The sequence below is a fragment of the Dreissena polymorpha genome, chromosome 4 (assembly GCF_020536995.1).
Source record: "Dreissena polymorpha isolate Duluth1 chromosome 4, UMN_Dpol_1.0, whole genome shotgun sequence".
Classification (NCBI taxonomy): domain Eukaryota; kingdom Metazoa; phylum Mollusca; class Bivalvia; order Myida; family Dreissenidae; genus Dreissena; species Dreissena polymorpha.
In genome coordinates, this window is record NC_068358.1 from 67,366,612 (window position 1) to 67,381,952 (window position 15,341).

Below are 15,341 nucleotides of genomic sequence, written 5' to 3' on the forward strand. Positions count from 1 at the left end.
ACAATTTTTAACAAATTATTTACATGCACAGCTGCAAACTTGCTACACTGGAAAGGGAATCCATGGTGTTTATCACATTTGTTGTTTAACTTCCACTTTTAGTTGATTATGGAAAATGAAAGTAAATATTTAGTGCCACTGCCGATAATTGTTAAAAACATACAGGATGTAAATCACGATATCGTCTACGCATGCGCGTACATGAATTAAAGGTTTTGTTTCATAAGCCTTATATACAGAAAAAAGACGTTTCGATAATATTGAAACTGATTTCAAAGTTTTTCTTTTGCAATATTTTACTTATAATAATTATTTTTTACATTTATATCATATGCAATTGTTCATTTTTCTCTAACATTATGTTTTTCAGAAGAGAGATTTTCAAATATAGGCTTTTGAAACAAACTGAGTTATCAACATGCCGAAGAAGAAAACAGGGCAACGAAAAAAAGCTGAAAAGCTTAAAGAACGACAGCGTGGTATTCGAAATGCTCAAAATGAGCGTCCTCTCGTAGAGCGACCATGCAATTTTCTGATGGTAATTCCTCTTCTGTATCTTCTATTTACTTCATATTTGAATGGTATATTATTTCGGATGATTTGTTTCGGACAAGGATACCACAATGAGCGCCGGATTAAGTCAGTTAACTTTAACGCATTTATTTGAGCTCGATTGCATCTCAAGCCTAAGGTATTTTTTAAACACTCTTGAGTCCATTTCCTGGGACTAGAACCAGTACTTGATGTCTATGGGGGAGATCTCAAGGACACTGCCATAGTGGGGATTGAACCTTTCAACTCCCCGTTGATAGGCAGACACCATATCCACTACACCATGGCATCCTATATAAGATAAGTCAGATTTAAAATGTTTGCCATAGTTATGATGTAGTCAGAAGTTTTAATTCTGAAATCTTGGCCTGAGAGTGCTTGCAATCTGCTGAAGCAAACCCCGTATCAAAAGTCAACCAGAGTCGTAACATATTTATGTCGCGCTATAAATCAAAGAAAGCTCATTTTCTTGGATAAATTTCTACATATATTGGTGAAAGAACAGGGGTTTTTTTTACTAAGAAAGTGACGCCGATATTCGGCGTCTTCCCCTACCAGAATTTTTCTCCTCAAAATACAATTTCCCCACCAAAAATATCATTTTTCACCAAAATATAATATTTTCTCTCGAAGAAATGTTTATTTTTCCTTTAGGCATTCGACAATCATCCAATTTGCACCATGTACAACGATCTTTCTCTCTCTCTCCAGACGAACACAAAAAATCTGGGAATCCCAGTTATTCTAAATATAGCTCTTAAATAACGTCATGTAAACTGGGCAACTAATCGTAATAATCATGTGACTATTTTACTGGATACTGGTCTTGCGCAAGAAGGGTGTTTCGTCAATAAATTACCGGAAACCAGTCGAATTTTCATCCGGGCTATGTGCAAGCCAAGATATAAACGTGAAAACAGAAAAAAATGTCTCACAATTGGCGTTCTTACACAAACAAAATAAAACATTCGGACTCGGAAGATACTGAACGCATCGAGGCATTTTTTAAGAAAGAATCATAGAAAACCGTTATAATCCAGCAGGATTCTGAGGTAATCAACATCGAACATTGTGAAAGTGAAAGAAGACAATCGGCAGCTGCCGCTCCTTTCCCTTCCAATACTGTGGCAGATCAAGATCGTCAACCCATTCATCATGAAATTGGAATCACAAAATTGACATCGTCCCCCGGCCCCAGTACAGAAATATAGTTGAAAACATTTCCCATAATAAGATCTACACCTGCAACTTAATAAAGGACTTTGACTTTAATACGTGTTAAATGTGTTTAAGAACAAAAAGAACAGAGACAAGCCTCTTTTGATGAGTTATAGACATTGAAATGAACAGTTTTTATTTTTTCCCCTAATATGTCTCTTTCGCACTCTTTTTTCCCCTTTCACCCAGCGTCCAGTGTCTTCCCCTTTCTTTAAAAAAAACCCTGATGAATATAAATTGCTGCATCAGGGAATATTTTAAGGTTCAAATGTTGCAAATTCATCTTACAATACATGTAGATGAAAATAACACTCATCAGCAGGCTTCCTGAAAAGACCCAAAAAGTGCCTGTCAACTGGACAGGCTGATGGAAAAGTTAGCCTGTCCGGACAAAAATTCACTTGACCAAATAGCGTGAGTTTATTGCTGAAGAATTAATATATATATCATCATATTTATTGCAATGTAAAGCCTGTGTATAAGTACACTCGATAAAGTAAAACAAAACACTTGCGTGTTCAAGTGATTACAGTGTATGATGGACAACAGCTTTAAAGCGAGTATATACGATTTTTTTTATGTGTTTAATTGTAATAAATTGATAAAATCTGTTACAATAACACAAATTAGGCAACAAAAAATATACATTAAATACCAATTTCATAAAATGCAGCAAAGACAAATTAGCGCCCTGAGTCGATTGTGACGAACATATTTTCCTACAATAACAGATGCATTCGTCTTTTTATTAGGACCAGAGTTAGTGTTAGTGTGTCGTATGAATAAATATCGTTGCAGAAATTTAAAATGAACAGTTAAACTAAGTTTTGATTCACATCGTACATGAATGATATACATGCTGGCGAATTCGACTGTACAGCCGTTTTCGATTTCAGAATTAAATATCTGGCTTATTTTGCATTTTTCAACACATGTTCTTCTGAACGTTTATTTTCTTTTATATTGAAAGATATATATAATAAGTTTTTTACACATCTTATATAAATTCATTTATATTTGACAAAATCGTATATACTCGTTATAAATTCTAGTCAGGCTCAAAACAAAATAACATAACACGATTGGTGTTGCCATTGAAGAACTTTAGCAACGACATACGTTTTTCATTTGTAGTTTTTTGTTACAACCATTGTAATTGGATAGATGGTAATATGTTGGACCATTGAAATTGACGTTTTCGATATAACAATATTTCAAAGGGAGAGCACTCTTAAGAATTAGTGACGCGTTAGTGTTCTTAATGACAAAAAGGCTTGAAATTCACAAAAAGAGTGATTCTAATGGGGTGTTTTTGTTCTTTTGGCAAGTATTAGACTTTTCAGTATTAAGTCATAATTTGTTTGGCCTGTCACAAGGACCTGCAATATTAGAAACTTCGCCGGACCGTAAAGAATTTTGCCGTACAAGACCGGCGGTCCGGCCTTTTCAGGAAGCCTGCATCAGTGAGTTCTGGCTACCATAACTTTAAATGTCGCTTTTTATGATTTTTGACTGGCGCGACTTTATAGTTATGGACCAACCCCATAAGGAAAATCAACCAGAAATTCCCGAAAAGTTGACAGTTAACAAAGACCAGTCCAAAACAGCTTTTAAATGCAGTTATTGGCCCAAATCAACCACTTGATCGGAAAGATTGACATTTTTCACATTTAACTGATATATTCTTTCACAAAATACTATCTTAAACATTTAAAATTTATCTATTGTGCTCTTACATATCGAGAAAAACAGCGATGTGACAGACTTTCTTGAAATGCGAATCTCCCGAGATTTCACGGTCATATGATGTTATTTCTATTTTTTGTAACATACCATGCGCTCAAGTGTTTTCAAATTCAGAATGACATTTCCCGGTATTTTAGATTATTCTGGCTTGTTTTGTAAACAAATTGTAGTGTAAATACAAACTCAACGTAAATATTATTTAAAACTACCTGATTCACACTGAAATCAGTCTTATAATCCACCAGACGTAAGTTGTTAATCACAAATAATAGATTTCAGAAAACGAAAGTTATGTTACCATTTCAGCATAAAATGTCAAGGTCGATGAGAAAGTATCCAACTGAAAACTCGTCATGTGACAAAGCGACAATGGTGTCAAAATTGTGAATTTCAGACTGATGAGAGTTATTTTCCTCTATTGTAAGATGCATTTGAAACATTTGAACTTTAAAATATTCCTCGATGCAGTAATTTATATTCATTCACCAATATATGTAGAAATGTATCCAAGAAAACGAGCTGGTTGACTTTCGATACGGGGTTGGCTTCAGCGTACAGGTATGTCAATACTATATAAACTGTACGCTGAAGTTTCTTTAGCTACTCATCAGTCTGAAATTCACAATTTCGCCAAAAAACGCGCTCCCTCAGCGGGGCATTTGTCTGCTAGAGAGTGATTCTGTGGGGGGGAAGGCGAGCTGTACTCCCTAAAACGCTCGGCGTTCCACCGAGTTAGCTTATACCCGCGGCGTTTATAACTTAAGCCTAGTCGGTAAATGCAGACAATTTCCGTTCTTATCAGGACACCAATTATTAATATTTAATTCATAACACATATAACACAAGAATAAATGTTCCGTTAAATTTCCAAATGAGAATAATAGTTTGTAATCCGAAACACGCTTCCAATTTTTATGTCCCCCACTATAGTAGTGGGGGACATATTGTTTTTGCCCTGTCTGTTGGTCTGTCTGTTGGTCTGTTTGCGCCAACTTTAACATTTTGCAATAACTTTTGTTATATTGAAAATAGCAACTTCATATTTGGCATGCATGTGTATCTCATGAAGCTGCACATTTTGAGTGGTGAAAGTTCAAGGTCAAGGTCATCCTTCAAGGTCAGAGGTCAAATATATGTGGCCAAAATCGCTCATTTTATGAATACTTTTGCAATATTTAAGATAGCAACTTGATATTTGGCATGCATGTGTATCTCATGGAGCTGCACATTTTGAGTGGTGAAAGGCCAAGGTCATCCTTCAAGGTCAGAGGTCAAATATATGTGGCCCAAATCGCTTATTTTATAAATACTATTGCAATATTGAAGATAGCAACTTGATATTTGGCATGCATGTGCATCTCATGGAGCTGCACATTTTGAGTGGTGAAAGGTCAAGGTCAAGGCTATCAAGGTCAGAGGTCAAATATATGTGGCCCAAATCACTTATTTTATGAATACTTTTGCAATATTGAAGATAGCAACTTGATATTTGGCATGCATGTGTATCACATGGAGCTGCACATTTTGAGTGGTGAAAGGTCAAGGTCATCCTTCACAAGGTCAAGTTCATCCTTCAAGGTCAAACATCATATAGGGGGGCATTGTGTTTCACAAACACATCTTGTTAATGTTAATTCGACGTTTACAAATGCTTCCAATATACAGTCTTCATGTCTTTTTCCCGACAAAAGTGCGCGAAAATTATGCTGCAATGTACAAGTTCAAGGTTTATGCGTAGAAAGCGTGCGTGTATTGATTTTTTTATACAAACTTTGTAGCGCAGAGAACACTGAATTCTGTTGATTTCAGTTAAAAGTTTTTTTGGTATTTGTTAACACAATTATATCGCGAATAATTTGATATTTCCTCCGAATTGATTTCAATTCAAACACGCCGTATCTTTATCGTTACGGTATTTTAGTAGAGTAATTATTGAAACAGTTATTGTACTGCATACTGAGAAAAAGAGAACATCTGGACGGAACTGGATTAAGTGTTTGGGGTTATGAAAACACGCAAAGCTTGTCTACTGACCTATTGTGTAGACTGCTGTCTGCAGTGTTTTGAAAAAAAGGGATTAACATGTGTGAATGTCACTCTGCCGATTTGGTCCATAATTGACCACTCGCCAGCTGTCAATCAAACTCACGAAATAATAAGATTTCATTTATTGCGGCCACATGGTCTGACAAACAAAGACTGTCTGAGTAATGGATAAAGCGTTTTATGAAAACACAACTTAGTGGGCGGAGCGATCTCATATTTGGCAACTGGTCAATGATAATAACCGGTAATACATTGTTTTGAATTTTGAAATTGTCATTATTTTATATACATATATGTACTCGTAATGAATGTAATTTTATTTGAAAATCAGGAAGTCAAACAAATTTAAATTGATCGTTATCTTGTTAAACACGGAGTTTCCTCCGCGTTATGCAAAATCCGCGTATCGGGGGACGTTCTTAATCTCCCTCAGTGGGCGTGTCCGCGGAGTTGCGAGGGAAATTGGGGAAAACTCGTTGACTGAAGGTCACTGAACTGTACATGTATATCATTTTACAGCGGAGATTCCAAATCTGACCTGTTAACGAGCCCCATATGTATTGCCAGTACTAGGTTACCTCTTCCCATTTTATCATTCTTGAGTAATATTTTAATGGATCATTTAGCTATGCGGAAGCTTAGTTATTAGTGGCCAGCCAGTGTTTTTTTTATGACAATCTCGGGGCCGATATTCGGCCCCATTCTCCTAAAAAAGAGTATATATTTTCCCCCAATTTTGTAGAAAAAATCCCCTCCAGAAGTAAAATAAAAAAAAAAATGTACAAAAAATCCCCTCCAAAAGTAAAAAAGAACTCTCTAAATATATCTCAAATTTATCTTAATGTGTATTCATATAATAAATATTGTAACGAGTATACCGTCTCACGTACTCTGTCAGGATACCTCGCGTAGGTAGTATACCATTGGTACGCATCAGTAATAGCCATCCCTTTGATTATAGCTGACCCCGATCCGGAGTTTTAATCCCTCGGGTTCATCAACAACGAAGCCCAATAAAAGTTTCAACAATTTAATACTGAGTTTGTTATATCTATATATATATATAATTTGCATATAGATAATACAATATGCCACTGAATATAAGTGGACACAATGGACGAGGAAGGACCGAGCCTATGCACCGGGATCATCCTAACTGTAGTTATAACATAATTATTGCATTTACTGTACTGAAGCGTTAATATTTAATAGTAAACGGAGGAGCTCTCATTTGTCTGAACACTCTTTTTCCCATCCTGTTAATTTTGTATAATAAGTGTATGTAATGAATATACCGTAGTTGTTGGTTGTCTTAAGGAGGTGTGAACTCCAGAAAGAAGATGCTGAGACTGTGTGTGTATTTCAGAGTTTATTTACAGGTCCTACTGGCCTCTTCACGAGGTTATAGTAGCCCGACCTGCCCCTGTGATCTTTCAGGGGAGAAAGATTAATTTGGAGCCAAAGTAGGTCAAATTTACCCCGGCTTCCCGGGTATTCGCCAAAGAAATAATTTAGATCCAAATAGACCAGTGCACGGTGGCCAATGAGACCTTAATGTGCACTGGTAGTAAGACAATCTCAAAAGACAAATTCATGTCTGAACGCAGCACCGCTGCAGCAAACAGCTCCGCCTTTATGGCCCACTTGTTGTCATCAGCCGTCGTCTTCATCCCCGAGACGGTTTCCCCAGCGCGTTGAGCGCACTAGGTACGGCCGCCCCCGGGGTCCCTCTTAAAAGCCACCCCCGCGATGTTCTTGGGTTCCCCCCGCCCATATAGGCACAGACCCAGGTCCGTCCCATATGTCCCCCACACTAGTGGTCTTGCTGTCCCGCCGTCCCCGGCCCTCTTCAGACGGGACCTCTGGCAGGTTCGGGCCGGCAAACTCTCGACGATAAACAGCGGGTGACAAGTCCGCTGCATCTTGGAGAAGACAGCAATCCCAGCAGTGTGGAAGACGTCCAGCTCGAGGGTGACGGACTCTGCTGGATTAGCAGAGCCACCCGCAGAAGTTCCCCTCTATAAGGAAATATGTACAGGTGAGAAAATCTTCTGCGGGCGACTCTCGCATCGGTCGCGACGCGCACGCTCCAGCAGCTGACCGAGACCAGATGCTGAGACTGAATTCTGAGTCCGTATTTATAGATTCAGACTAAGTTACCCCGTAACAAAATGAACCAATGAAATCCTCGGCTTTTAACAACAATGTGTGCTCAGGTCCATTCCTTAAATAATATAACAATCTAAACTCAATAATCATATACAGCTCTTTGGTCAAATGAACAGCTTTAACGAAAGCAGTATTTACAAATAATCAGCTGAACATAGATATGTGAAACAAACAATCGCCTTACAAATAATCAGCTGAACATAGATATGTGAAACAAACAATCGCCAAACTTAACAAATGGTAAGGCGTATGAATAGGTGAGACAGTAGAAACTCCGCCAGAGCTCCAGATAAGGGTCGTATTTTCGTAATTACGAATAATTTTCAAGTCTGTTACGTATTTATTTTAAAATCTTGTCGTACCATTAAGAATTACAAAATCAAGTTACGAATATTATTTTTACATCGGTTTGTATCGATTTTTATTGAGTTCTTTTCCCGTATTAAAGATCGTTGTGGTGCTTATTTAGAATGGTTATCGGGTTTGTTTAACAATGCGCATTTTTTCCAATAAAAGCGGCGTATACAGTCTATCTGTCAAAAAACAATGGCGGCGCCCAGAGAGCGTCTTAAAAAACTGCAAAGCGTCCAAAAACACGCTTTTAACATATTGTACGCAAAGTGAGCCGAAGTTAAATGTTTAGAAAGACATTATAGAAAAGATCTTATACGATGCTGTATGTTCAGTTTCCGACACAAACGCGACACGACGGGTCCAAACTTAAACACAAAAAAAAACATTGAACGAGTGGAAGGGACAAGTCCCGTGGCTAATTGTTGAAAAGATTGAAAGGGAGACCCGTTTTAATTGTGAAATATGTAAACGTTCATCCTTACTTGACATTTGTATCACTCCCGGAAACAGGTGACATTGTGAAAATGTAAACATTATAAACATTCATAACACATCAACAGAAAATACCTGGATAGCCTACGGAGGAAGCCAGCTGAATCCACCAGAAATCACCATTGTTTATCCTTTATTTAGCAAATTTTGCTATTTGTTAGTCTGTCACTGTCTTTTGTCAAACACTAAACTCCGCATTCGTTTGATTGTCAATTTCATGTTGCTTAGGTTATACTGCACACTTAAACTTTAAATAGTTGCAGCAGTTAATTTTGTGAATGTAATTATATTCATCCCCTTTATGATCCATAACTTTAAATGTTTACTTTTAAATCAGTAAAAGATATTGTTAGTCAGTGTCTTTGAAAGTGACCGCCATGTAAAGTTCAGGCGCGAACTATTTTTCATCTGTTAGCTAGGTCTCGGCGTCTGATCAGTATTAGATTATTGTTTTTATAATAATTTAACAGTAATCCTTTGAGAGTATTTGGATGTTTCGCCGAGATACAGCCTAGTCATTTGTTGCATTATATAAATGTTAATATTTATATGAACAGATGTTATTTCTCATGGGGCGGACAGAGCTCCAGAAAAGGTTTTGTGAAATTCTTAAATTACTACCAGATTTTCAAAAATAATTCTTAACTCTGAAATTTTATTGTTAACGTTACTACTAAGTTTTGGATAATAATTCTTAACTTTTCTAAATGACCTAAAAATAAATAATAATGGTTATTTTCATGCAAAAAATCAAAATAAACATACTAGCAACTTAATTTAAACGAGTTCAACAGTGTCTATTCAGTATTATACAATTTTATTTTTCAAATACCTTCATATGCCCAAACTGTGCTTAGATCGCACGCCTTCGATGAATTTTTACATATTTCATAACTAAAACGGGTCTCCCCTTCAATCATATCAACGATTGGCCACGGGAATTGTCCCTTCCACTCGTTCAATTTTTTTTTGTTTAAGTTTGGACCCGTCATGTCTTTTTTATAGCTTTTCCGACTGTTTCGGCAACTGAACAAACAACATCGTATAAGATCTTTTCTATAATGTTTTTCTTAACATTCAACTTCGGCTCACTTTGCGTACAATATGTTAAAAGCGTGTTTTTGCACGCTTTGCAGTTTTTGAGGACGCTTTCGGGGCGCAGCCATTGTTTTTTGACAGATAGACTGTACACGCCGCTTTTATTGGAAAAATGAACTTTGTTAAACAAACCCAATAACCATTTTATATAAGCACTAAAAAGATCTTTAATACGCGAAAAGAACTCAATTAAAATCGATACGAACCGATGTAAAAATAATATTCGTAACTTGGTTTTGTAATTCTTAATGGTACGACAAGATTTTAAAATAAATACGTAACGGACTTGAAAATAATTCGTTATTACGAAAATACGACCCTTATCTGGAGCTCTGATACACAGAATACTGCGTAATAGAATATTTGGACTTGATTTGGGCCATGAAATACCAATGCAGTCAGCTTTTAATTCATTATGATGCGTCTATCGCTAGCAATTAGCGACCCCTATCATAAAAACACCAAGGTGTAAATGCCCGATAAAATCAATAATTTGCTGATTGATCACTGATCAGGTGTAAAAACAACACTGGATCACTCGACTAGTAGATATGGTTTGTTAATTAGGGGGCAATAAAGGAATAAGCGATGTTAATTTAAGCCAGACGGCACTTGAATAGCAAATTTTATTATGACCTTATAGAACATTATATCGTTTTGCACGAATGTCGGGACAAATTGTGTCACATCGAGACACCTGGACAAATACCCCCAAAACAGGACTGTCCCGCCAAGATCGGGACGTCTGGCATGTATGATTTAACTCTCAGAAGCAAAGTGAAAACGGCTATGTGCAAACAGCATAAAACCAGAACAGCTTGCGAGTGAATGGCAGTGTGTTCAGGTTTTATGCTGTTTGCTGCTCATCAGTATAATTTGCAAATGCATGGTTCACGTTAAAGGGACTTGTTCACAGATTTTGCCATGTTTTGAATTTTGCCATTAAATGCTTTAGTGCACTTATTTTTTTCATCATTTTGGAAATGGGGCTGAGTCCTTATGGATTGGGGAAAATCACCTTGTTTTTATAAGTAAATTTTACTATTAAACTAAAATGAGAAAATGTTTTTTTGCTAGCAATTACTTTAAAATTTAAAATAAAAGTTATTTTAATATGACAGTTACTAAGGTTCAACTTATGGAACTTGATGTCTGTCTGTCACACTTTGCGTTTAGGTTTCGAAAAATGCTCATAACTTCTATGACGCTTCAGATGTAACCTACAAATTTGGTATGCATGTGTATATGGACAAGGCCTTTCCATATGCACACAAATTTTGACCCCTTTGACCTTGACCTTGAACTTAGGGTCTGCGTTTAGGTTTTGAAATCTGCGTTTAGGTTTCGAAAAATGCTCATTACTTCTATCAAAGCGTTTTTCGGGGGCATGTCATCCTATGGAGACAGCTCTTGTTCTTATTGGGAAAGGACCCGACCCAAATTTGAAAAAACTACACTGGATCAAAACTAAACATTCAAGTAAGGACTGGAGTAATATTTTTTTTAGCTCACCTGAGCACAACGTGCTCATGGTGAGCTTTTGTGATCACCTTTTGTGTGTCGTGCATCGTCAACATTTTGCCTTGTTAACACTAGATGCCACATTTATTGTCTGATCATCATGGAACTAGGTCAGAAGATTTGTCCAGATGATATCTTGGTCGAGCTCAAAACTGGGTCACATGAAGTCAAAAACTAGGTCAAATTAAAGAAAAAGCTTTTTAACACTCTTAAGTCAAATTTATTGTCCAATCTTCATGAAACTTTGTTAGAACATATGTCCCAATAATATCTCAACTGAGCTCGAAAATGGTTCTTGTCAGTTGCAAAACATAGCCGCCAGTGGACTTGGCAGTTTTCCTTATATGGCTATAGTAAAACCTTGTTAACACTCTCAAAGTCTTATTTGTAGTCCAATCTTCATAAACTTGGTCAAAACATTTGTTCTAATGATACCTCGGCTGAGTTCTAAAATGGATCTGATTCGTTGAAAAACATGGCCGCCAGGGGGCCTTGCAGTTAAGCTTATATGGCTATAGTAAAACCTTGTTAAAGTAGAATTATTACACAAAATCAACGAGAATTTCGTACAATATTTCGTAAAATAAAGCTAAACAATTAAAAATCATTGTTTCTTATGGCAATTGCCGAAATTTCAACGCCAGATGTGGTCTGGTAAAATAGATGTTTGTAGATACAAAAAGCTCATTTTTATTATTGTTTTGAATTGGTACCATTTTTAGCTCACCTGAGCACAACGTGCCCATGGTGAGCTTTTGTGAACGCCTTTTGTCCGTCATGCGTTGTCAACATTTTGCCTTGTGAACACTCCAGAGGCCACATTTATTGTCTGATCTTCATGAAACTTAGTCAGAACATTTGTCCTATTGATACCTCTACTGAGTTCGAAGCTGAGTCATGCTGATTAAAAAAAATGGTCACTAGGTCCAAAAATGAAAAACCTTGTGAACACTGTAGAAGTCACATTTGATGCCCAATCTTTATGTAACTTTGTTAAAATGTTTGTCTAAGTGATATGTTGGTTGAGTTCAAAAATGGTTTTGGTCCATTGAAAAACATGGCCACCAGGGGGCGGGGCAGTATTCCTTATATGGCTATAGAAAAACCTTGTGAACACTCTAGAAGTCACAATTATTGCCCAATCATCATGAAACTTGGTCAAAACATTGGTTTCATTGATATCTCGGGCGAGTTTGATGATGGTCCAGATTGGTGAAAAAACATGGCGGCCAGGGGGCGGGGCAGTTTTCTCTATATGTATATAGTGAAAACATGTGAACACTCTAATAGTTACATTTTTGGTCCAATCTTCGTGAAATTTGGTCAGAACATGTGTTTTCTGGATATGACAGTTGAGTGCGAAAATAGTTCGAATCGGTAAAAAAAACATGGCTGCCATATGGGGGGGTTCATTTTCCTTATATTTACATGTATATAGTAAAAAAAGCTTGTGAACACTCTAGAAGTCACATTATTTGCCTAATCATCATAAATTTTTGTCTAAACATCGATTTTATAGATATCTCGGATGAGTTCGAAAATGGTCATGATGGGTGGAAAAACATTGCCGCCAGGGGGTGGGGCTGTTTTCTCTATATGTATATAGTGAAAACATGTGAACAGTCAATAAGACACATTTTTTGCCCAATCTTCATGAAATTAAGTCAGAACATTTGTTTCCTGTGTAGTAAAGTTTTGTTTTATTATGTCATTATTATGTTACATTAACTGTATTATGTAATTTTTCTTAACACTGAATTTTTATAATTAACATAACTGTTTTAGTCATTAGCACTTATGATAAGCCTATCAACTAAGAGGTAGCTGAAAGAAAGACAACACATACATAATTTTGCAGTATTTATCTCCTTGTTTAGCCTGGTTCAGTAATCTATTTTTAGTTCTGCTCTGGAATTTGGGAAGATGTTGATCATTGATAAATGGACTGTTCTGAGGGAAAATAGATTTTTCTGCCAGTGCTCGCAGAACTGTATAAAATAAGTTGTTTTGGCTGATTTAATCACCTCTTGATTCTTTCTTGAAAAGGTAACAGCTCTTAAAAAAGGTTGGAATTTTGAAATAATTAAACTCTAAATTATTGTAACACCAGCATCAAGACATTTTGGCATTATTTTCTAAATTATTCTTATTACCGGTATTATGCCCCCCTTCGAAGAAGAGGGGGTATATTGCTTTGCTCATGTCGGTCTGTCGGTCGGTCGGTCGGTCGGTCTGTCCGTCCACCAGGTGGTTGTCATACGATAACTCAAGTACGCTTGGGCCTAGGATCATGAAACTTCATAGGTACATTGATCATGACTCGCAGATGACCCCTATTGATTTTGAGGTCACTAGGTCAAAGGTCAAGGTCACGGTGACTCGAAATAGTAAAGTGGTTTTTTGAATGAAAATTCAAGAATGCATAGGCGGCCAACAGGGCACACTCTGAACAATATAACTGAAGCAACTGGTCTATAATCGTAAATCTATAACGATTACAGACCAGGCCAGACGGCACTTGAATAGCAAATTTTATTATGACCTTATAGAACATTATATCGTTTTGCACGAATGTCGGGACAAATTGTGTCACATCGAGACACCTGGACAAATACCCCCAAAACAGGACTGTCCCGCCAAGATCGGGACGTCTGGCATGTATGATTTAACTCTCAGAAGCAAAGTGAAAACGGCTATGTGCAAACAGCATAAAACCAGAACAGCTTGCGAGTGAATGGCAGTGTGTTCAGGTTTTATGCTGTTTGCTGCTCATCAGTATAATTTGCAAATGCATGGTTCACGTTAAAGGGACTTGTTCACAGATTTTGCCATGTTTTGAATTTTGCCATTAAATGCTTTAGTGCACTTATTTTTTTCATCATTTTGGAAATGGGGCTGAGTCCTTATGGATTGGGGAAAATCACCTTGTTTTTATAAGTAAATTTTACTATTAAACTAAAATGAGAAAATGTTTTTTTGCTAGCAATTACTTTAAAATTTAAAATAAAAGTTATTTTAATATGACAGTTACTAAGGTTCAACTTATGGAACTTGATGTCTGTCTGTCACACTTTGCGTTTAGGTTTCGAAAAATGCTCATAACTTCTATGACGCTTCAGATGTAACCTACAAATTTGGTACGCATGTGTATATGGACAAGGCCTTTCCATATGCACACAAATTTTGACCCCTTTGACCTTGACCTTGAACTTAGGGTCTGCGTTTAGGTTTTGAAATCTGCGTTTAGGTTTCGAAAAATGCTCATTACTTCTATCAAAGCGTTTTTCGGGGGCATGTCATCCTATGGAGACAGCTCTTGTTCTTATTGGGAAAGGACCCGACCCAAATTTGAAAAAACTACACTGGATCAAAACTAAACATTCAAGTAAGGACTGGAGTAATATTTTTTTTAGCTCACCTGAGCACAACGTGCTCATGGTGAGCTTTTGTGATCACCTTTTGTGTGTCGTGCATCGTCAACATTTTGCCTTGTTAACACTAGATGCCACATTTATTGTCTGATCATCATGGAACTAGGTCAGAAGATTTGTCCAGATGATATCTTGGTCGAGCTCAAAACTGGGTCACATGAAGTCAAAAACTAGGTCAAATTAAAGAAAAAGCTTTTTAACACTCTTAAGTCAAATTTATTGTCCAATCTTCATGAAACTTTGTTAGAACATATGTCCCAATAATATCTCAACTGAGCTCGAAAATGGTTCTTGTCAGTTGCAAAACATAGCCGCCAGTGGACTTGGCAGTTTTCCTTATATGGCTATAGTAAAACCTTGTTAACACTCTCAAAGTCTTATTTGTAGTCCAATCTTCATAAACTTGGTCAAAACATTTGTTCTAATGATACCTCGGCTGAGTTCTAAAATGGATCTGATTCGTTGAAAAACATGGCCGCCAGGGGGCCTTGCAGTTAAGCTTATATGGCTATAGTAAAACCTTGTTAAAGTAGAATTATTACACAAAATCAACGAGAATTTCGTACAATATTTCGTAAAATAAAGCTAAACAATTAAAAATCATTGTTTCTTATGGCAATTGCCGAAATTTCAACGCCAGATGTGGTCTGGTAAAATAGATGTTTGTAGATACAAAAAGCTCATTTTTATTATTGTTTTGAATTGGTACCATTT

The 15,341-nt window shown here is 36.7% G+C and overlaps 1 protein-coding gene across 6 annotated transcripts in view; it reads left to right on the plus strand.

Annotated features, from left to right (window-relative positions):
- Positions 1 to 353: 353 nt before the first annotated feature.
- The window catches only part of LOC127879110 (zinc finger protein 330 homolog), a 43,778-nt gene continuing 28,790 nt past the window's right edge, over positions 354 to 15,341 (plus strand). The window contains exons 1-2 of one of the 6 annotated variants that reach the window (XM_052425783.1): positions 9,909 to 9,926; positions 10,319 to 10,423. In XM_052425783.1, coding sequence (XP_052281743.1) covers positions 9,924 to 9,926; positions 10,319 to 10,423 — 108 coding nt within the window. In that variant the 5' untranslated portion in view covers positions 9,909 to 9,923. Of the gene's footprint in view, positions 539 to 9,695; positions 10,428 to 13,736; positions 13,855 to 15,341 lie in introns of those variants that run through there. The other 5 variants (XM_052425784.1, XM_052425782.1, XM_052425781.1 and 2 more) reach the window with 5 other exon arrangements.